The following is a 22951-nucleotide window of genomic DNA, read 5'->3' as shown; positions in this document are numbered from 1 at the left end:
TTCGAAACGTCGCTGTCTGTTATGGTAAAATAAAAGATTGAGTGTGTAAGCTATACAATGTCAAACTCCAAATTTTGGGGCAATGTTCCTGACTGATATGGTGTTAGAGTGATAATATCATACCTACTGCAGCATGAGATGACCTTGCCCTACCTTCATATAGGAACGGACAAATATGAATGTATAAGAGTGGATAAGAAATTATTGAGATAAAACACATGAAGTAAGAAAATAACAATGACAAAAGCAGATACAAAAGTGAGTCATGGTAGTTTAATTCCTATTATTTTTTAATAAAGAAATATTAAAGGGGTAATCCGGGAATTTTTTATTTTTTTTAGTAGGGACTGCAAATTAAAGAAACAAACGAAAAAAGCAATACTTACCTATCCTTGCCTGCGCTGATGCTCTGGTGGCATTCCCAGTGGTTGTTTTACATGCATGTAGCACGTGACCGCTGCAGTCAATCAGAGGGCTCAGCGCTTACATGGTACGTGCATGTAAACAATCACCGGAAGTGCCGCCGGAGCCTCAGTGCTGGATCCCCAAGGGCAAGGATAGGTAAGTATTGCTTTTCGGGTTTCTTTTATTTGCAGCCCCTACTAAATTTTTTTTTTCGTGTAATAGAGCCTTAAGTTTGAAGTGTTGCGTTCATTTGAATGTCATTTGCATATGAATTAACACCTCTCTTTGTACAGCACACTGGAAGTTGAAAGTGCTATTAAAATAAGTTATGATCATGATAATAATGGCAGATGCATTTCTTAGAGTGATCCCCTGACCATGTAGTGTACTCCATGGTATGACACAATAGTGTAGAGAAACAGCTGAAGTAGGCCTTAAAAGGGGTCGGCTGAAAGAGATTGAGTTCTCCAGTATAAATATAGGATAAATGTCGGCAATATATCTAGCCAACCGTAAATTTATTCCAGTCTGGTGATGTACATGGACATAAACTGAGACACTCACTGGTTTATTTACTGCAGTACAAATAGCGTGATTCTAAGACATTGCAGGTGACCATAAAACAAATTCCTGTCTGCAGAACAGCTATTTTTGCAGATAAACGGAAAATAAGGAGTGCTTCCTTTTGATGACAAGGGTAATTCTATCACAGACCAAAAAAATTGTAAAAATATCAAAGCACTGAAAAAAATTCGGGGGTGTTAGTTGAGATAGAGAAACCCGTAGTATGAATGCTGAAATGTCTTGTGGTTTTCAGGGAATTCAGCGGTTCTTCAACTGCAGAATGCCCTAAATCGAGTTTTGTTTGGTGGTCTCGCCTCTGATTTTCCCTTTGGTCTATTAACCCCTTTGAAACCGAGACAATCTTCACAAAGAGCGTATATGTAAGCCGTCTTCACCCTGACAATGAGTGCTGATCACAGTAGAAAGTGCATAGCTTTCAGTTGAACGCACCTTCGTTTCAGCAACGGCGGGGGTCTCAGAACCCTGACTTCCACTGATCCGAAATGTTGATATGTCTCTATGACATATCAAAAGTTTGATGAAAGTGAAGATACACTTTAATGCCATTTACTGTTCAAATTAATTGATAGTAAATATTGTATGGGTTTTATGAATATACAGATACCAATTAGGCCTCATGCACACTTCCATCCCCGTTTTCACGGCCGTTTTTCACGGATCCGTTATGGTATCCGTGTGGTTTCGGTCTGCACTCCGTGTCCGTTCCATGTTTCCGTTTGATCATGCACCATGCTAACGAGTCTCTCAACATACATCTTCAGGAATGAATGTGTACTGTAGTCTGTGAACTTTGGCACGCCCTGCCGTTGCTAGGGCAACGGATCCATCAAAAACGTTTTCTTCATGGACCCATTGACTTCCATGGGCCCCGCGGTCACGGAATCACTGACAAGAGTAGGACATGCTCTACTTTTGATGGAACGGAACAACGGATCAGTGAAAATAACACGTGTGCATGGGCCCATTGAAATGAATGGGTCAGGGTGCTATCAGTGAAAAAAACGGATAGCACCCTGAAGGAAAAAACTGAAGTGGGCATGAGGCCTTATGTATATGTTTTTTACTGTTTAACATACATCATTCAATATAAACTATTTTGTAATGTTATTTCTTACCACATTACCACATTTTTCCAGCACACGGCATAAAATCTAAAGTTAAAAACAAACTTTGAGCTGTAAGTAGCTCTTAATCATAGCATCATAAAGTTATTTTTTATACAGTAAATTTTATATATTTATTTATTTGTCCCATTAGGAGACTTTTTAATTTTTATTTTTTTTAAACTACAGTTTTGAGTCTATCTGTAAGTACATTATTGCATTTTATATGCACAGGTTTATGTTATGGCATAATTTAGTTATGCCCTTACAGGAATTATTTCTGGACAGCCATGAGGGCCTTTGTTAAGCCCCAGGCTTCCAATATAAGGAAGTCAGTCCTGGGATTGACGGTGAGTGATAAAGGCATCACCCTCTATTTGTCAGCAGGGCATTCAGCATGATCGTGGTGCAGAAGGGCGATCAGCGTGATTGAAGTGCAGAAAGGGTTAAACGGTTAGTATCAGAATTTTCTCCTATTGTGGCAAGGCTAGCAGCCGACCTCCAGCAGGTGATCCAACGGGCATAGAGTTGAGCCCCACATGATCACGTACATGTATGTGATTTTGAAGGAAGGGCTTGAAAAACATTTTCTTAGAACTGTTTGTAGTGTCAAAAAGCTCAAGTTTTTATATTCTTGCACCACTACCACACTGGTGCGTGTGAAGGTACCCTACAACAGATGAGGATGCCTTCGAGACACTGAAAAGAGTTTTAATATCTTTCTTAGTAGTGGCAATAAGGGTATGTTCATACACAGTGTTTTCAGACGTAATTCGGGCGTTTTACACCTCGAATTACGCCTGAAAAAACGCCCCTAATACGCCTACAAACATCTACGGTGTTCTGTTCCCACAAGCTGTCATAATACGGCGCGTAAAAAGACACCCGCGAAAAAGAAGTGCATCTCACTTCTTGGGACGTTTTTGGAGGCGTTTTTCATTGACTCCATTGAAAAACAGCTCCAATAAAGGCCGTAAAATACACCGCAAAAAACGCGAGTTGCTACAAAAACGTCTGAAAGTCAGGAGCTGTTTTCGCCTGAAAACAGTTCTGTATTTTCAGACGTTTTTGGTCACTGCGTGTGAACATACCCTAAGTGTGTGGTATTTTTCCCATTTAGATTAGGGACATGATTACTACGAGATTTTCTGTCTTTGATAAGCTGTTATGTTTTTTTCTCTTGCCAGAAAGGCAGTAAATAAATATAATTATTATAATTATGCACCTGCAGAATATTCTTCTAGACATCTGGATGGGTTAAAAGATTTTGAAGCTGGAGAAAAAAAAAATCTTTTTGAAATGTATTAACCACAATTGACACAGAATAATTCATTTCTTATGAAAATGCTAAAAGACCAGAATGCTACATAATAATTAAAAAGCAGGTGCAGAAAATTCCCTAACACTTATTTCACATCACAGATCATCCACAGAAAAATGAAAAATGCCTTAAAGTGCTCACATGAATACATTTTTGAAGTTATTTTTACCGGTTTATAAGTGCGTTGTACAGAACTTTCTAAGGTATTCGTTTAAAGTGATGCACCAAGTTGGAGCCACTTTACTATGTTAGGGTATGTTCACACGTAGTCAACAAAAACGTCTGAAAATCCAGAGCTGTTTTCAAGGGAAAACAGACCCTGCTTTTCAGAAGTTTTTTGACCAACTCGCATTTTTCGCGGCGTTTTTCGCGCCGTTTTCGCAGCGTTTTTTACGTCCGTTTTTGGAGCTGTTTTCATTGGAGTCTATGAGAAAACAGCTCCAAAAACGTCCAAAGAAGTGTCCTGCACTTCTTTTGACGAGGCTGTATTTTTACGCGTCGTCGTTTGACAGCTGTCAAACGACGACGCGTAAATAACAGGTCGTCTGCACAGTAAGTCGGCAAACCCATTCAAATGAATGGGCAGATGTTTGCCGACGTATTGGAGCCGTATTTTCAGACGTAAAACGAGGCATAATACGCCTCGTATACGTCTGAAATTTGGCCGTGTGAACATACCCTTAGGGAATTGTTTTTCTGACTTATTGGAATTGCTCCTTGACTAATATGATAGTATTCTGCAAGGATGTTGAGAGTCACAGTGAGGGTATGTTCACACGCAAACTCAAAAACGTCTGAAGATGCGGAGCTGTTTTGAAGGGTAAACAGCTCCAGATTTTCAGACGTTTTTGCAGCAACTCGTGTTTTTCGCTGCGTATTTTACGGCCGTTTTTGGAGCTGTTTTTCAATGGAGTCAATGAAAAACGTCTCCAAAAACGTCCCAAGAAAAGACCTGCACTTCTTTTGACGCGGCGTCTTTTTACGTGCAGTATTTTGAAAACGACGCGTAAAATTACGTCTCGTGGGAACAGAACACCGTAAATCCCATTGCAAGCAATGGGCAGATTTTGGAGGCGTAATGGTGCCGTGTTCTCAGGCGTAATTCGAGGCGTAAACGGCTCGAATTATGTCTGAAACCACTGTGTGTGAACATACCCTCAGGGTATTTGCACACGCTGAATAAAAAATGTCTGAAAATTCGGAGCTGTTTTCAGAGAAAACAGCCTCTGATTTTCAGGCGTTTTTGAAGCTGAAAATGAAGCTTCTTTTAATTTGGAGCTTCTTTTGAGGCTTCTTTTGAGGCGTTTTTCATAGTGTTCAATAGAAAATCAGCTCCAAAAACTTAAGAAGTGACTTCTTTTTACGGAGTGTCTGTTAACGCTCCATTTTTTAAAACAGCGGCGTAAAAAGACGCCCCGTATGAACTAAATGCTGTTTTTCCCATTGATTTCAATGGGCATATGTTTGAAGGCATTCAGCTTCCGTTTTTTCAGGCGTTTTTCGAGGCGTAAACTCCCCAAAATATGCCTAAAACCACTGCGTGTGAACATACCCTTAGGGTATGTTCACACGCAAACTCAAAAACTTCTGAAAATACGGCGATGTTTTCAAGGGAAAACAGCTCCTGATTTTCAGACGTTTTATAAGCCACTCGCAATTTTCATGGCGTTTTTCACGGCCGTTTTTGGAGCTTTTTTTAATAGAGTCAATGAAAAATAGCTAAAAAAACGTCCCAAGAAGTGTCCTGCACTTCTTGTTCGCGGCGGTTTTTTTACGCAGTCGTTTTTCAAAACGGCAGCGTAAAAAAACGGTCCATCGGAACAGAACGCCGTTTTTCCCATTGAAATCAATGGGCAGATGTTTGGAGGCGTGCTGCTTCCGATTTTTCTGCCGTTTTCTGGCGTTTACGGCCCGAAAAACGGCAGAACATAAGCCGTGTGAACATACCCTTACTGAGATGTCTGTAGGTATAAGAAAGGATAGGGCTCTGCTGCGACTTATCTCATGGCATATGTATTCTAAAATTGCATGAGGCATAACTTGAAGCTCCTGTGCCACTATGCAGTATTTTTACTGGTGTCATTTGGTGCCTTATTATGTAGCAGTGGTTGTATTTTGCACCAATGAAATTGGAGAGTGTAGTTGTTGAGAATGGCGCCTAACTTTGACTTAGGCTAGATTCACACGAGCGTTGCAAATCTCGGACATAAAAAGCTAATGTTTTACTCGTCCGAGGTGCACCCGTGCTGTACACTGCAGGACGCGTAATCACGCATCCCCCATAGACTAGAGTCTATGGAGGGATGCGTGAAGCGCAAAAAAATAGGACATGTCCTATTTTTTCAGGGACACTTCACACGCTCCGTGGAAACAACGGTCGTGTGAACGGCCCCATTGACTTACATAGGTCCGTGTGACGGCCGTTGTTTTAAGGACCGTCACATGGAAGTATTCAACGCTCATGTGAATACGGCCCAACTTATATAAAGTCACACGTCTCTTAATATATCTGGTGCATTTAGAATTGTCTGACTGTTTGAATTTCTTTTTGCACCTGCTATGAGTAGCTGTACATTTGCGCCACCAATTTGTGCCTTATTTAGCCTTTGCCGTTGGTAAATGAGTGTAAACGTACAATTACAGATCGACCACACCCACTTTTCTGGCGTGTATTTTTTTTAATGCAACTTTATGCGACTTTTAACCTGTGCAACTTCCACCAAAATCAGGCGTGAACTTGCTGAATGTGGGCCAATGAGCCGGAAAAATGCTGTAAGTGACGTGCACCACGTTTATGAAAGACGGATGTTATTTTTAATCTCCGAAGACATGTAAAACAGATTTGAAAAAAAGATGCATGATGGCATCTAAAACTGGCATACACATACAAAAGTCACAGGGTGGCATAAGGAAGTTTGTCTAGTATGCTATGATCTGCGCCAAATGTATTACGAAGCAGGTGCCATGTTGATATGTTTGGTGTATTCTGCAAAATATCATTCCTATAACACTGTTGATAAACATTCCCCGCTGTGTAGAATGTTCTAGGTTTGGTGTTTTTGTGCGTTTGTAAAATGAAATATAAAAAAACTGCAAACTGTTAATGTGCGGTTTTAAAAAACAAAAGTAGTAATATATAAAATAAAATAGTAATAATGCGGCGATACCAAATAAGTCTGAGTGGGGATACTATGGGGGCATTATTACTGACCGGGGCACTAGGAGGCATTACTACTAAGTGAGGGCACTAGGGGAAATTATTGATGAGTGGAAGGCACTAGCAGCCATTATTACTCAGTAGGGGGACTTGGGGGCATTATTACTGAGTGGGGACACTGAAGGGCATTATTACTGAGTGAGGTGCACTAAAAACATTACTGAATGAGGGCACTAGGAAGCATTATTACTTAGTGGGGGTACTAGAGGACATAATTACTGAGTGGGGGTACTATGGGGAATTATTACTGAGTCAGGGTACAAGAGGGCATTATTACTGATTGGGGGTACTATGGGGCATTATTACTGAGTGGAGGTCACTAGGAGGCATTATTACTCAGTGGGGGGCGCTAGTAGGCATTATTACAAAGTGAGGGCACTAGGAAGCATCATTACTGAAAGTTGGTGCGTAGGGGGCATTATTACGGAGTCAAAGGCACCAGGGTGCATTATTATTTAGTGGAGGGCACTAGGAAACATGAAGGCATTATTACTGAGTGGGGTTTCTAGGGGGCATTATAACAGAGGGGGCACTTAGCGGAATTATTATTGAGTGGGGGTATTAGGAGGCATTAATACTGAGTGGGGGGCACTAGGAGGCATTATTACTAAGTGGGGCAGAATGAAGCTCTTTAGCATTGTTGCACCTTTGCAGAGAACTTCAACCCAGATTTTAAAATGGAAAAGGGGGGTTAAAGGAGTTAAGGTTCATATGGGGAGGGGGCGCCAAACTGAATCTTTGCCCTGTGTGAAGGAAAGCCTAGCTACGCCTCTGTGTTAACCTAACCTAGCCTCATATATCCATGTAATTATAAAGTGGGCCTTAGGTACCCCAGTCTGATACTGCCTGCTAGCCAGTCCTTGAATAAGGCCTAAAGGTGTTCCTGTTCCCTGTAGAAAGTACTATGCTTGTCTTTACCTGAAACTGGCAAGCACATTTCACTACATCCCCATCTTCTTTGCACACTCCTCCATATTTACAGGTTGTTTCATCACATACTCGTCGTACTTCCGACTCCCTCATGTTCAGCTCTGTAATATATAAAAAAAAACCCTTTAAAAGTTAATACTATTATGTTATGACTGCTGAGACTACTATAATCCAATATTACTTGTTAGGCTGGATTCACACGGGACGGAAATGCTGTCGATTTTTTTGACGTTGGATGAGATCCGCAACATTTCTGGCCCATGTGAATCCAGCCATATTTGTATGAATAATCTAAAATATTGGATGAATAAAGCCCATGTGAACATTTTTTCCATAACACTTGAATAGAAAAATTTAAATTATGATTCAGTTAGTTTATACACATTTTTGGTTCAGTATGATCACTTTAAAGGGGTTCTGGGCAATTTTATTTCGATGGCCTATCTTTAGGATAGGTCATCAATATCAGATCGGTAGGGATCTGACTCCTGGCGCCCCCTCCCCCCGCTGATCAGCTGACTGAAGGGGCCACTGGAACAAACGCTGTGCCCTTTTTAATGTTTACCAGGCAGAGCGCTGTACACATCCATATAAACTGTGCTTGGGATTGCAGCTCAGTCCTATTCACTGGAACTGCGATCCCAGGCACAGCTGCTACGGATGTGTACGGAGATTTCTGGTAAGCTATGAATAGGCCATGGCGTTCGTCGCCCCGGCCCTTCAGTCAGCTGGTCAGTGGGGAAGACAGGAGTTTGATACTTACCAATCTAATATTGATGACCTATCCTAAGGAAATTCCCTGTCAGCAATCACTGAATTTCAAAAATGGTGAAAAATTGGAATTAAAACTGAACGTATATTAGAAAGTTACATAACTTTTCATCATACAATACCCGTGTATATAGCGATCTCCGAGTACTCAGCACTTTCCATGCTCACACGTGCAGTGATTTTTAATGCTGATATTATAGCGCGTTATTTATTCCTGCTTGGCAAGCAGCACGCATTTTGTTTTAGAAGTTAATACTAGAAGGCTAGAGTAACTTTACCTGCACTTATCTGGTCTGACATACAATGTTAAGAACAACATCATTGGCGGAGACATGCAAAGACCGTGTAAGGGTAAGGCCCAACGGAGCGACATTGACGCAGCCGCTATACGGTCGACAACCCCGTTCGGCACAGTTGTCAAACTGCTCGTTAATGGCAGTGCTTAGTGGCAGGCAAAACGGCTGTTTACCTGCAAAATCATGCAGCCATTAATGAATACACACTTTAACACCATTACCGAGCAATTTGAGACCGCGCCAAACGAGGTGCTTGCGTGGCTGTCGGCCGCCTCAATGACGCTCTATGGCACCTAAATGAGAACAGGTAAGAAAAAAAATATAAAATAATAGGATATTGTTCTGCCCGAGCAAAGCTTGCAAACTGCCAACAGCAAAGCGGCATCTGACACAAAACAGCTAAAAAAGGGCCAAGGTTATTCAGTACGGGCAGTGTCATCTCTAGTCCCAGACTGTGCTATAAAGAATACCCTGGTGTGCTGTAAAAATAAGGTGGGAATGGATCCACTGAGGACTGTCCACAGCAAGTAAACACAAAAGAATACAAATTAAATATAAAAATATTGAATTTAAACGGTTTATGTTGTATATCTGCTGGGTACTATAAAAAAAAATAAGTTAGAATATACAAAGTAGTTAGAATTTAAATGGTAATTCAGTATCTACTTAGGTAATAGGGCAGTGATGCCGATGTAACACTCTATTAAACTTTATTCAATAGTAGGTATACCATATCCTAGAAGACCCAATGATTTCTACTAGAGTTCTACTAGAAACCCCAATATAAACAAACCCTTTAAGGTACCACAAATGTTACTACTTTTAGGGTATGTTCACACAGGGCGGATACGATGTGGATTTGCCATTCAGATTTGCAGGCGGAAATTACGCAGCGTGTTCCAGTAGCAGCAAAGTGGATGACATTTCAAGAAATCTCATCCACACACTGCAGAAAAATATCCGCACAAGAATTGATCCAAACATGTCAATTCTTCCGTGGATTATCAGGGTAAATTCACACATAGCATAAATACTGCAGATTTTCCGCAACGTATTCTGTTGCAGAAAATCCACAGCATAATACAGTAGCAGCAAAGTGGATGAGATTTGAACAAATCTCATCCACACGCTGTGTAAATGAAGAAAATTTCAATTGTATTTGCGTAATTATTTTTGTTGCGTGTTTTTCCCATCGGATTCAATGGAGAGGTAGCAGATGCTGTGATTTTTGCGTCGGAAAAGCTCAGATTCCACCGCAAAAATCGCAACAAAAAATAATTTTATACTTATCCAGAATTCTGTTTCTTCATCAAGGCCGGCCTCCTCGGGTGACGTTTCAGCCCATGTGACTGCTGCAACCAATCATAGGCTGCAACAGTCACACCGAATGAAACATCATCCCAGGAGGCCGATCTGCAGGATGTCAAAGGGTAAGTATGGGCGTTTTATTTTTTTTGCAGTTATTTTCTGGAGAGGACAATACCGGGCCGAAAAAATGTACAACAATTTTGTGCGGTTATTCTTCCGGAATTCCCTGCAGCCACCAGGGAGCATATATTTACGCAGCGTATCCGCTGTGTGTTGACATAGCCTCACAGCGGATTTCACTCCTTACATTTAGAAGGGTGAAATCCACAATGAAATCCGAAACAAATTCCCCTGCGAAATCCGCAGCAGTTTTTATTTCTTTCCATTTGGACACTCCCTTAAAAGAAAAAAAAGTTAAATAAAACACTCTATTCCAATTGGAAGGAAGAATTACACATTTCAGCTGAGACACGTTTTTATAGTTATCTTTTTGTTTCACTGCATTCCCAGTTGTCAGAACTTTAATTGAACGGAAGAAAAACCTCTAACTTAAATTACTTAAATCAGTCCAGGTTAAATGAATCCAGAGAAAAATAGGAAAAGAGGAGCAGGATGAGGCATTTCATATGAAAGAGGTCAAGTTTGAAGTATTTATCCCCTGTCAGCACCGGCTTCCAGTCCTCAAATAAGCAAAAAGCTGGGATTATTTTGTCTGCACAAGACATGGTGCTATTAAACAGCAAGTAGTACTCCCATGACAGCTGCCCTGTCTCTGTCAGGAGCCCGAATGCTTTGTATACCATACATATGCAGAACATTCCTGACAACCCATTTTAGCTTCTGTCTGCATAACTTAAAGGGTTATTCCCATATTAGAAAGTCATTGAATATCGATAGGGTATGCCATCACTTTTTGATCGGTGGGGGTCATCTATCTATCTATCTATCTATCTATCTATCTATCTATCTATCTATCTATCTATCTATCTATCTATCTATCTATCTATCTATCTATCTATCTATCTATCTATCTATCTATCTATCTATCTATCTATCTATCTATCTATCTATCTATCTATCTATCTATCTATCTATCTATCTATCTATCTATCTATCTATCTATCTATCTATCTATCTATCTATCTATCTATCTATCTATCTATCTATCTATCTATCTATCTATCTATCTATCTATCTATCTATCTATCTATCTATCTATCTATCTATCTATCTATCTATCTATCTATCTATCTATCTATCTATCTATCTATCTATCTATCTATCTATCTATCTATCTATCTATCTATCTATCTATCTATCTATCTATCTATCTATCTATCTATCTATCTATCTATCTATCTATCTATCTATCTATCTATCTATCTATCTATCTATCTATCTATCTATCTATCTATCTATCTATCTATCTATCTATCTATCTATCTATCTATCTATCTATCTATCTATCTATCTATCTATCTATCTATCTATCTATCTATCTATCTATCTATCTATCTATCTATCTATCTATCTATCTATCTATCTATCTATCTATCTATCTATCTATCTATCTATCTATCTATCTATCTATCTATCTATCTATCTATCTATCTATCTATCTATCTATCTATCTATCTATCTATCTATCTATCTATCTATCTATCTATCTATCTATCTATCTATCTATCTATCTATCTATCTATCTATCTATCTATCTATCTATCTATCTATCTATCTATCTATCTATCTATCTATCTATCTATCTATCTATCTATCTATCTATCTATCTATCTATCTATCTATCTATCTATCTATCTATCTATCTATCTATCTATCTATCTATCTATCTATCTATCTATCTATCTATCTATCTATCTATCTATCTATCTATCTATCTATCTATCTATCTATCTATCTATCTATCTATCTATCTATCTATCTATCTATCTATCTATCTATCTATCTATCTATCTATCTATCTATCTATCTATCTATCTATCTATCTATCTATCTATCTATCTATCTATCTATCTATCTATCTATCTATCTATCTATCTATCTATCTATCTATCTATCTATCTATCTATCTATCTATCTATCTATCTATCTATCTATCTATCTATCTATCTATCTATCTATCTATCTATCTATCTATCTATCTATCTATCTATCTATCTATCTATCTATCTATCTATCTATCTATCTATCTATCTATCTATCTATCTATCTATCTATCTATCTATCTATCTATCTATCTATCTATCTATCTATCTATCTATCTATCTATCTATCTATCTATCTATCTATCTATCTATCTATCTATCTATCTATCTATCTATCTATCTATCTATCTATCTATCTATCTATCTATCTATCTATCTATCTATCTATCTATCTATCTATCTATCTATCTATCTATCTATCTATCTATCTATCTATCTATCTATCTATCTATCTATCTATCTATCTATCTATCTATCTATCTATCTATCTATCTATCTATCTATCTATCTATCTATCTATCTATCTATCTATCTATCTATCTATCTATCTATCTATCTATCTATCTATCTATCTATCTATCTATCTATCTATCTATCTATCTATCTATCTATCTATCTATCTATCTATCTATCTATCTATCTATCTATCTATCTATCTATCTATCTATCTATCTATCTATCTATCTATCTATCTATCTATCTATCTATCTATCTATCTATCTATCTATCTATCTATGAGAGAGATAGATATGAGAGAGATAGATATGAGAGAGATAGATATGAGAGAGATAGATATGAGAGAGATAGATAGAATACATCTGCCTCGTAATGTCTTCTGGAACACAGTGTAAATGTGTTATATCTGGGAGCCTAAGATACATATCTCTCAGTGAATTAGCAGCAATGATACCAGCTGTGCCCATTGATTGCTTTGATGTGTTTCTAATTATTGAAAAATGGAAGGAAAATTACACTGGATAAATTAAACACGTCACTGCCGCTATGTGTTTAGAATTAGTATTTGCCATCAAACATCACATACTATTACATTCAACATGCAATATTTTAATCACGTATGTTTCCTAACAGTAACACATATTGCTATATAATTATTCCTAGGTTCATAAATTGCATTGGTTTCAAGGACATAGGGAGTGCTGAGGCTGAAGTTGCACCCGGGTCCTGGTCCCTGAGGAGCCTAAAGGCCCCTCTGCCAAATTAGAAGATACTAGTATTATAAATGTTAGGAGCAGGGCTGTTGCAACCATTTAGTTCAGTTCCCAACCTAATTATAATGGGGTAACCTTGAAAAAATGTTTGCTCCTAGGGAACCACTACCCCAGTCCTACCTCACAGAAGCTCTGTGTTATAAAAGATTGTACTTATAAAACATCCCATAATTCTTATCAATTCCAATGCCCGAGCACTATGTCCCGTCTTAGAAGTGTTGACTGTTTTGCCAAGCATCTTCGAGCAGGTTGAAATCAGTTTGCGTCCCAACTATAAAAGTGACGGGTATTGCTGCTGTCTTCAGGAGAAGTCCCTGCCCAGGCTCCGAGGAACCCCAGATAACCCTGTTTGGGAAACACTTCTCTAGTCCTATAAGTATGGGCACAGCATTATTATTAGGAGGATTACAATAATGACAGTTCACATGCTGAAGTATACTTCCCAAAATGACTGCTTGTCCATCTGCACGCCATTACTGAGGCCAAAATATTGTACAGCTGTCACTATAAACCAACTCTTCAATGACAGGACGTAGAGTACATGGCCACCAGAGAAATTGCTCTGCATTGTGCCTTTCCCTCCTGTGAATAATTGACAATGGACATGGTGTGTATGTTACCAATAATGTCATGAGCTTGGTTCTGCACTGCAGCGTACAATATAAGCACAAACGTGTACAAACAAATTTAAAGTAGTTGCCAAGGCTTAGAAAAAAGGGTCCCGTTTTTTTCTTCGAAAAAGCTAAATTTTTGTCCATGTAAATAAACTAAAACTTATGTCTTGTATGGCGCTATCTGTTATTCTAGGAAGTTACTTCCACAACAACAAGAATAGTTACAAGAAAAGTATTTTTATTGGTCTCACAACGAATTACGCGTTTCGAGGAGGAATACATCATCAGGTCAAAAGAGACAAGAATAACAGGATACTCCAAAGTTGCTCCATATACATAAAATGATTACATTTATAAACAACAGACAGAAACTCATTGGTATTAGCACCAAGGTGAGCTATAATAAAATGTTATATTGATAAAAATGTTATTCACAGGTTATAATTGATCATCGATCACCCCTTTAAATTCAGCTGATATCAGCCTCATGCGGATAAATGGTTTGATATGTCTAGGGTGAAGAACTACCCCGTTAGGTGTGAAGATTTTAACTATCGATACAATGTTGTAGACAATAAACAGCTTGTACGGCTGAAGTGTTCGCGTTGTCATGGAGATGCAGAGTAGACAGGGGCCAATCAGCACTGAGCCCAGTCACGTGGTTAAGAATAACCAATAGGATTGTTTGCATTGGTGGTTACCAAAGCTATTTGTCCAGCTGATACAATTTAAATGGCAAGTAAACATAGTGAACTCTGCCAATGAGAAGTGACTTGTACAGTTGCTAATAGGGGAAAATAGCCTAAAAATGTGTGCATCTATTGCATGTTTATATTAAGATGTAACAAGTTATATTCCCTAGTGTGGGAAAGGGGCATTTGGTGAAAAAAAAAAGAGGTGGGAATTCTGAATTTAACAAAATTACTTTTGCCCCCCTTAGCGCAGTACACAGTAATAGTGCTCCCACAAAGTAATAGTGCCCTTTATGCCGCACACACTCTCATAGTGCCCCCTTTGTTTTAGGGATGCCCCCACAGTCGAGTAACATTATTATGACCACCTTCTACTTTTGACGTCAGCAGCGCGTAGCCCATAAAGGAAGGGATGTGTCGTGGGCTGGCTTGGTGGGTATATAAGGTGTGTGATAGGCTGTCTGAACACATATCACTCGTCTGATATCACTCATATCAGAGTTGCAAAAAGGGATGATTATTGGCTTTCAGGCCAAGGGTGGCCGTATTTTTCAAACAGTGCAGTTTGTGAACTGTTTGCGTGCAGCTGTGGTTATTGTGTATCGTGAGTGGACAAATGGCACTATTGGGAATAACCAATGTGGAAACTGCAGAGAACCACGTGCCAATGATGTTAGAGGTAAACGTTGGCTACGAAGATGCGCGGGGGCCAAATGACATGCCACAGTGGAGCAGCTCGCCGTGAAAATCAACCACGGGGCTACCAGACGTGTGTCTAAAACAACAGTTCAGCGAACCCTACTGCGTATGGGGCTCCGAAGCAGATGGATGGTCACTGCTCCTATGCGAACAAAAGTGCATCAGAAAAAAAGGCTTCAATTTGCATGGCAGTAGCGGAATTGGACTACCGATAATTAGCAAAGCATTGCCTTCTCAGATGAGTCGCGTGTCAGGCGAGAAACATCAGAGAGCAAACACCTTGCAACCATTGCTGGAAGAACACAAGCTGGTAGCAGCAGTCTTTTGGTCTGGGGAATTTTTTCATGGCATTCTCTGCGCCCACTCATCCATGTGGAAGGCACTCTGAACCGATATGGGTATGAATCCATTGTTGCAGATCACATTCACCCATACCTATTGTTCGTCTTTCCTGGGGCAGATAGAATCTTCCAGCAAGACAATGTGACATCTCGCATGGCTAGAAATGTCCTACATGGTTAGAAGAGCATGACCAAGACTTACAAGTTCTTCCCTGGCCCCCTAATTTGGCAGACTTGAACCAGATTGAGCATCTGTGGAACCACCTCGAACGTCTTGTTCACTCTATAGATCCTCCCCTACGCGCCCTCCAGCAAATGTGGGATGCACTGCAGTCAGCATGGCTCCAGATACCTGAAACAACCTACCAGCACCTTATTAAGTTACTCCCAGCCCGTCTACCTGCTGTTCGTGCTGCACATAGCGGGTTACTCTGGATATTAGCTGGTGGTCATAATAATGTGACTCGACTGTGTATATTCCCCATACGTGCCCCACATACAGTAAGAATGCTCCTTAGTGCCCCCACATAGTAAGGGTGTCCTCTTAGTACACCCACATAGTAAGGGTGTCCCCTTAGTGCCCCCACATAGAAATGATGCCCGTTAGTGCCCTTTGATAGTAATAATGCCACCTTAGTACCCCTCATACAGTAAGGATGCCCCTTTAGTGTCCCCTCACAGTAATTATACTCGCCTAGTGCCCTCATAGAGCACGGATGACCCCTTATTGTCCTCACATAGGAATGATGCCCCCTTAGTGCCACTTATACAGTAATGATGCACTCACTGTGCCCCCTTCACTGTAGTGATGCACCATTAGTGCCCCTCACACAGTAGTTATGCTCCCTTAGTGCTCCCAACATAATAGTGATGCCCCATTAGTGCCTTCCTATGAAGAAATATGTCCCTTAAAGTAAGGATCACCTAGCCCTGTTCCCACATTAAACGGTGCAGCTTACTCTTCAGGTCTCTTCCGGCCTGTACAGTTGTCAGCTAAGTGTAGGCAGGCGCATTGATGTTCCTGCGCTGATATCAGGGGTCAGAGAGTGAATTATTGTCACTATTGTATTCAATTGCATTTGCAGCACAGTAGCACCCACTGGCTGAGAATTACATTAAATTTATTGGGCGGAGACATTTGCACGTATTAACATTTGTAGTATTATTATACAGTACTATAGGTACTAAGATACCTAATCTGAAGATAGGTGTATCAATACAGTTATTATACTCCCTCATTGAGACCTTCCGGGATGAGTGTACGTAATTTAAAGATCCAATACATCTCAGGTTTTTTTAAAGTTCATAGCGGTTGGCCAATTTAGTTTAAACCTGCTCAATAGGAGTGACAATAAAATTGGAAAAAATTGCCTTTGTGTTGAATTGCCCTTGTCTCGTGAATGTATGTAGGGGATAGACATTAGACACTTTGGATCTGTGTTTGTTGAACAGTTTTCTCAAAGTTTGAAGGGTGCGGCCTATATATTGTAGGCCACAATTGCGCTCAATTATGTAGGTTATATAAACCACAATTAAGAAAAGACTTGATGTTGACCTAAAGCCCATCTTCTAACCAAGCTTGTCATCTTGGATACAAAACGACAAGACACCATTTTTATTTTATTTTTATGGCAAACAAGACATAATTTTATTTTATTTGTCCGTGGCACGTGCAGAAGCCTGGATTGAAGAAGTTATTTGGCTACCAGTCATTCTCTCCACGCTACATGTTATAAACTGATATTTTTGTTTTAATGGGTGAACACATTTCTTTATGGTTTCTACCAGTCATTCCAATTTGTAGTGAAATATTACATGAGGGAATGTCCCCTTGTTTCTTATATTTCCTGATGTCTGTCCATGGGCTGTTTCTGGTATGGCAGATAATCCACAATTCAATTGAATGGGACTGAACTGCAATAACAGACCAAGCCAATGTATAGGTGTAGCGCTGTTTCTGACAAAAGCATGGCCCGGCTATTTGATATGTCCAAAGTTTTCCACACTGATCTTGTATTTCTTGTACTGGTTCTGAGCCACAGTCTGTATTCTAGTTTAGCTACATCCACAATACTACCAGCTACAAAGATTAAATCTCCCCGTATTCCTTGCTGGCTTAAAATCTGCATAGAACTTTGGTAATTTGCATTCTGGTAAATTCAGCAGGTGCTGCATATTAATCTGATATATGAAAAACTGTTACACTGCTTTACTAAAGCTCTCTGTTAGCAACCAGCAGAAGTACGTTAGAAAGAAAGTTGTGGGTCCGGCCGCTGAAAACATCAATGACCATCTGGCAAAACCGGCGACCATTTAAACGAATGGGTGACCATGTAATATAAGGTTATGCGCAATGCTTCAGAGCAGGAGTAGCTCTTTGCAGCGACTCTGCTCTGGCTAATAGCGGGTGATGGTTTAGTAGGGAACCCCCTCTATGATGTCCATATTAGGCCCATCAGAACAACCCCATTAGGTTTATCTTCATAAAACCAAAAAAATCCTTTTAACAGTTATTCCTGCAACTGCTCTTAGATATACAGTAGAATTCTGAAATGTTTTCCTAATTTATTAAGCAATCTGGAGAAGGATATGATGGAGCTAACAACTGTTTGGACCCATTTTGATTGTGTTCTTGCATTTTTAGCTATTATATTGTGCTTACGCACTCTGTTGTATGCTCTGTGAACTATTGCATTGCATCTACTGTAGAATCGCATGAAATTTTTTTTAAAGCATGTTTTTCATCATTAAAGTCTAAAATTTGCTCTAAGGCAAAAAAAAGTCAGGACCTCAGTTAATTTTAGCCTTCTGCTCTTAAACAGCCTTTTATGTCTTGACCCAGAACAGATGAAATCATAGAAAAGGACGTGGTAAGTTTACAATTCAAGCATGCAGAATTAAACAATACCGGGCTAAATGAAAGACGCTGGGGGCTTTAAAGGTCTGGGCTTTTGTTGAAAGATGAGATGCTGAGGGATGCAAGTAAAAACATTTAATGAAAGAATGGGGTGTGCGCTTAGTTCTTGTCAGAAGAAAGAGGTACAGAGGTTACAGAAAGGATGAGCAACCATTAGCAGAATTAAATGTGTGACTCTCAAGGACCTAGACAACTTTTCAGCACTCTTGATGCTCGCACAGCAGATTCTAGAAGATGTTTAACTACTGTAGACCATTAGTGGCAGCCAGCTGTACTTAAAGGGATAATTCCAACGTAAACATTTATGGCATATCCATGGGATAAGCTATAAAGTCTGCTAGATGCAAGTCCCAGCTCCAATAACGGGAGATACCTACCTCGCGAGCTCGGCTGTTTCTGTAACTCCCATAGAAGTGAAGCGAGGAAGATGCACACATACACAGCCACTTCGTCTTCGACTAGAGTCGGCAGGCGTTAGCTATTTCACCAGGGGTATACTTGAAAAGAGGAAACTGACCAGTTCAACCAAACTCTATTGGATTTGTGACATGATATGCTGGGGGTGGAGATCTTTGGTCTGTGTGTTTCTGCTTTGCTTCCATATTTGTATGTTGAAGTCTGTGCTCCTTACAAAATGTGAACAAGAGTTAACAGTGCATTTCCTACTATTTCTCTTTTAAATGTTTTATGGGTGGGGGAGGGCGGGTAAAATGGGGTGGTGATAATTGTCACTGTTTTGTAAACTTTAATAACAATACCTATTAATTTTAAAAAAGACACAGGTTCAAAGTTGCTTATATGAATAATTCAATGAAATGAAAATTTAATTTTATATGCATTTTAGGCTAAATTCACACTTGTGTTGTATAATCCGTTATACACTGTGATTCATTTTTAGATCAGAATAAAGATAAAAACTGATCTGTCCCATGGAAATCAAAATAACGGATGCAAATGGATTACAATCCGTTTATATGCATTTTACAGTGACACTAATGATAAAAAAATAACCCATCGGTTAGACATTTGTTTTTTTGAACGGAGAAAAAGCCCTGTACTCTGCACTTTTATCTCCGTAAAAAAAACAGATGACTAACATAATCTACGCGAACAGACGCTAGCGGATGCAATTAAAAATCCCATTGATTTCACTGGGATTTTTAATGGATCAGTTTTTATCTTTATTTGAGCTAAAATGGATCATGCTATGCTCACACCTGCATCGGTGTGTTCCATTGTTCTGCTCCTTCAGAGGAGCAGAACAGGGGAATAACAGAAGAAACGTTCCAATGGAACCCTTTGACTTTAATGGGATCTGTCTGTTTTCCATGATTTTACTGGAAACAATAGCTGCTGCGTCCCTAACAGAGCCTCCAACACAGAAGTGAATAGGGTTTTAGAATAATGGATTATACAATGCAAGTGTGAACTTAGCCTTATACAGAAAGGCTTATTCTTTAACTTCTTTAGTAAATATTATGTGTGTGTGTGTGTGTGTGTGTGTGTGTGTGTGTGTGTGTGTGTGTGTGTGTGTGTGTGTGTGTGTGATCCCAGTAGGCACTGACAATGCAGGGATGTGACTATCAAAGTAACATGAACAAGGCTGTTAGGCTAGGAAATGGTAGAGGGGATGGAGGAAAAAGAGCAGAGTGGTGTTTGGATACTTTTAGGTAACTTCTGTGACTGGGTGACAAAAGACAGTTCTCCATAGCCTCCAAAATGGCTGACTATGATGCTGACTTACAATCCCCATTTACAGGAGGTAGAGTATCTCTAGCTCACACTAATGTGCAGGATTAGAGTGGAAGAAAATTTATGAGAGCAAGCGTATGAGAATAAATTTTTCCATGAGAATACCATTTATTTTAATTTTTTGGGGGGGAGACATTTTCATAAAAGGGAAGCTCTATTAAAATAGTTTAATGTAATTATTCTACCTTTACTTTTTTAGATTGGATTTCTCAGATTTTAGGCTCAGTTCAGACTAGCATTAGGAAGGTCTATATCCACTCAATTTTTTTCATTCTTACCATATACTAGCATTTCTGCTCAGAAACGTTCGCATTTCCAGTGGAAACTAAAAAGTGTAAGGACGGAGTTCCCTGAACTGAGTCTTACCTATTTTCTTTAACTTTTGTGCTTGCTAGCTAGTCACATTGCAGCTGTCCTATAAGCAAATGCATGGCTTGCCTATATCCCAGATCATATTTTACAAGCATTACATTGATAACTTATTTTTGATCTGGCAAGGTTGACAACATGCCTTTATCTCAATAAGTTTAGTTACAGGTGGAGTCAGCATTATGCCAAAGTGATATGTGAGGCAACCTCAGATAACTTATTCTAAAACCATTAACTAAGGTGCATTCAGAAGAGAAAACATGACGGCGCACAATAAAATTAATATAGTTTTGGGTAATAATGTCTTGTAAGACAAATGTTCATTGTTCTGCTATAAGAAGTGGAGGCAAAGTCTTTACTACTGTAAAAATTGTCCCTCCTTACTAAGAAACTATTCATGCTTGGTACCTAAATTCACCCATCCCCATGGGTGACAAAGAAGGCAAAGCCAAAAAAACTGGGAACTAGTTAGACCTCACCAGGCGCCTGTTTTATTTATTTTTAGTAGTCAAAAAATATACATTTCCATAGTCATAAAAAAAAATAATAATCCCAAAAAGTTACGCGTTAGCAGCAATTTCTTTGGCATGTTGGCCGTTTAGCTCCTGGGATTTTTTCCACCCTTTATTTCATATTTATGCCAAATGATAAGGGTAGGAACACACTAGGTGGATATCCGCTGGGAATTCCGCCCAATAGTGGTGCAGTTTTTCGGGTGGCATGTCCGCTGCGGATATCCTGCAGGGAAAAGTAGTTTAGACTGGCCGTAGTAATGGGGACGCGTTCCTCTTTTCTGAGCGTAGCCCAGCCTCCAGGGATAACGCTGTAGTCCATGTGACCGCTGCACAGTCACATAGGATGAAACATGAGGCCGGGCTGCGTTCAGAATAGGGAATGTTGTCGCTAGGACTACGACAGGGGGGGTAAGTATGACGTTTTTATTAATTTCAAATAAAATGGTTATTTTTTTCTCACTTGCGATTTTTGCGATGGAATCAGAAGATTTCCGCCGCATAAGTTGCAACACACAGTTGTTTGATGCAGGTTTAACCGGCTGATTTTTTCTGCAGTGTGTGAATGAGATTTGTTCAAATTTCATCCACACTGCTGCTACTGTATTACATTGCAGATTTTCCGCAATTAAATTCAATGCAGAAAATCCGCAGTGTTTACACATAGTGTGTTCCTACACTATACTTAAAAAATTGTGTGAAATAAAGGGGACATTTTATCGAAGGCTTTACGCATCTTTTATGGTGTGGAAAAGTCACAAATTATGGAGCAAGCCATAATTGCACTATAATTGGCTACTTTCACACATTTCCACACTTTCAAAAGTGGTGAGAAAAGTATGTGGGGTTTATTGGATGGGCAGTATATCCCATGGACAGAAAGATTTAGCATAAATTATGCCAGAAATTGGCTTAAATTAAGGCGCAAATCTTGTAGCAGGCATAGATTTCTATTTCTGGTGCATGGACAGCCGATGATGTGCCATATTTGCATTGCATTGCAGCGCACTTTAGTTTAAGAATGGCGCATTAAATGCCAGTCTTAGTAAATTCCCCCCCAGTGTGCCTGCATACAAATAATCGATAGGTGCAACTGTCCTTAAAATCCAATCAGTCTATAACTGAGAAAAAATGAGCAGAGAAGGGATAGTGGTGCTGCTGACAGAAGGGACGGCAGGAGGCTAAAGGAACATAACAATGGGGTGCCAGCAGGGTATGAGCACGAAGGGATTACAAGTAACAGATATAGCAGAACCAGTGCATGGTGAAATAATGGTTAGATAAATAGTGCAGGGTTGCCTCAATTTAATCACTCCTAATAAATTTCTATGAATAGATGCACACAGACTAAACATGGAGACTACAAGGGAAGGCAATGATGCCAGCTCTGTGCTCACTGAACGAAAGGTGCAAAATGAGAATGTAATGACGCTAATTTCTTTTCACGTTTCAACAGTCTGCATTTCTATGAAAAGGTTTAAAAATAATTTCAGTTTTGCTTGTTTATGATGATTCTGTGATTGCCAGATTAGACCAGCTGGCACATGAAGGGCACAATCACAGTAGTTCTTCAATGTGCTGTAACCAACTGATTGCGTTTGCTGGTAAGCTACATGTGCCAGGAGAATTGATCTGAAATGAACTAGACGTTTACAACATACATGCACAAGGTATAGTCTGGGTGGCATATCATTCTTTTCTCTGCTGCCCATGAAGGAAGAACGGTCTTATTTGTTGAAATTAAAGGAGCATTCTGACCATAAAAATCCATTTGATAAACCATAATTATTTGATTAATGGGGGGGTTACGTGCTAGGACCTCTACGAGAACTAGAACGGAGGTTCCTGTGTCTCTCGTACATATTGGAGCTGAGAGGGGGACTGGAG

The 22951-nt window shown here is 39.4% G+C and overlaps 1 protein-coding gene and 1 long non-coding RNA gene across 3 annotated transcripts in view; one reads left to right on the top strand and one right to left on the bottom strand.

Moving 5' to 3' along the window:
- The window catches only part of TMEFF1 (transmembrane protein with EGF like and two follistatin like domains 1), a 217185-nt gene that overhangs the window by 110313 nt on the left and 83921 nt on the right, over positions 1-22951 (bottom strand). Inside the window, exon 2 of the mRNA XM_075826790.1 lies at positions 7550-7662. Within this exon, the coding sequence (XP_075682905.1) occupies positions 7550-7662 (113 nt within the window). The remainder of the gene's footprint in view (positions 1-7549; positions 7663-22951) is intronic.
- Positions 170-18482, top strand: LOC142651747 (uncharacterized). 2 transcript variants are annotated; one of them, XR_012847707.1, is made up of 3 exons: positions 170-258; positions 13976-14174; positions 18337-18482. It is a non-coding gene; the product is annotated as an uncharacterized LOC142651747 (long non-coding RNA). The 2 variants fall into 2 exon arrangements; XR_012847708.1 differs by lacking the exon at positions 170-258 and adding an exon at positions 2481-2546.

The sequence above is a fragment of the Rhinoderma darwinii genome, chromosome 5 (assembly GCF_050947455.1).
Source record: "Rhinoderma darwinii isolate aRhiDar2 chromosome 5, aRhiDar2.hap1, whole genome shotgun sequence".
In the NCBI taxonomy this organism is placed as follows: domain Eukaryota; kingdom Metazoa; phylum Chordata; class Amphibia; order Anura; family Rhinodermatidae; genus Rhinoderma; species Rhinoderma darwinii.
The sequence above is the reverse complement of the archived record's forward strand: the minus strand, read 5'-3'. Positions and strand labels throughout refer to the sequence as shown.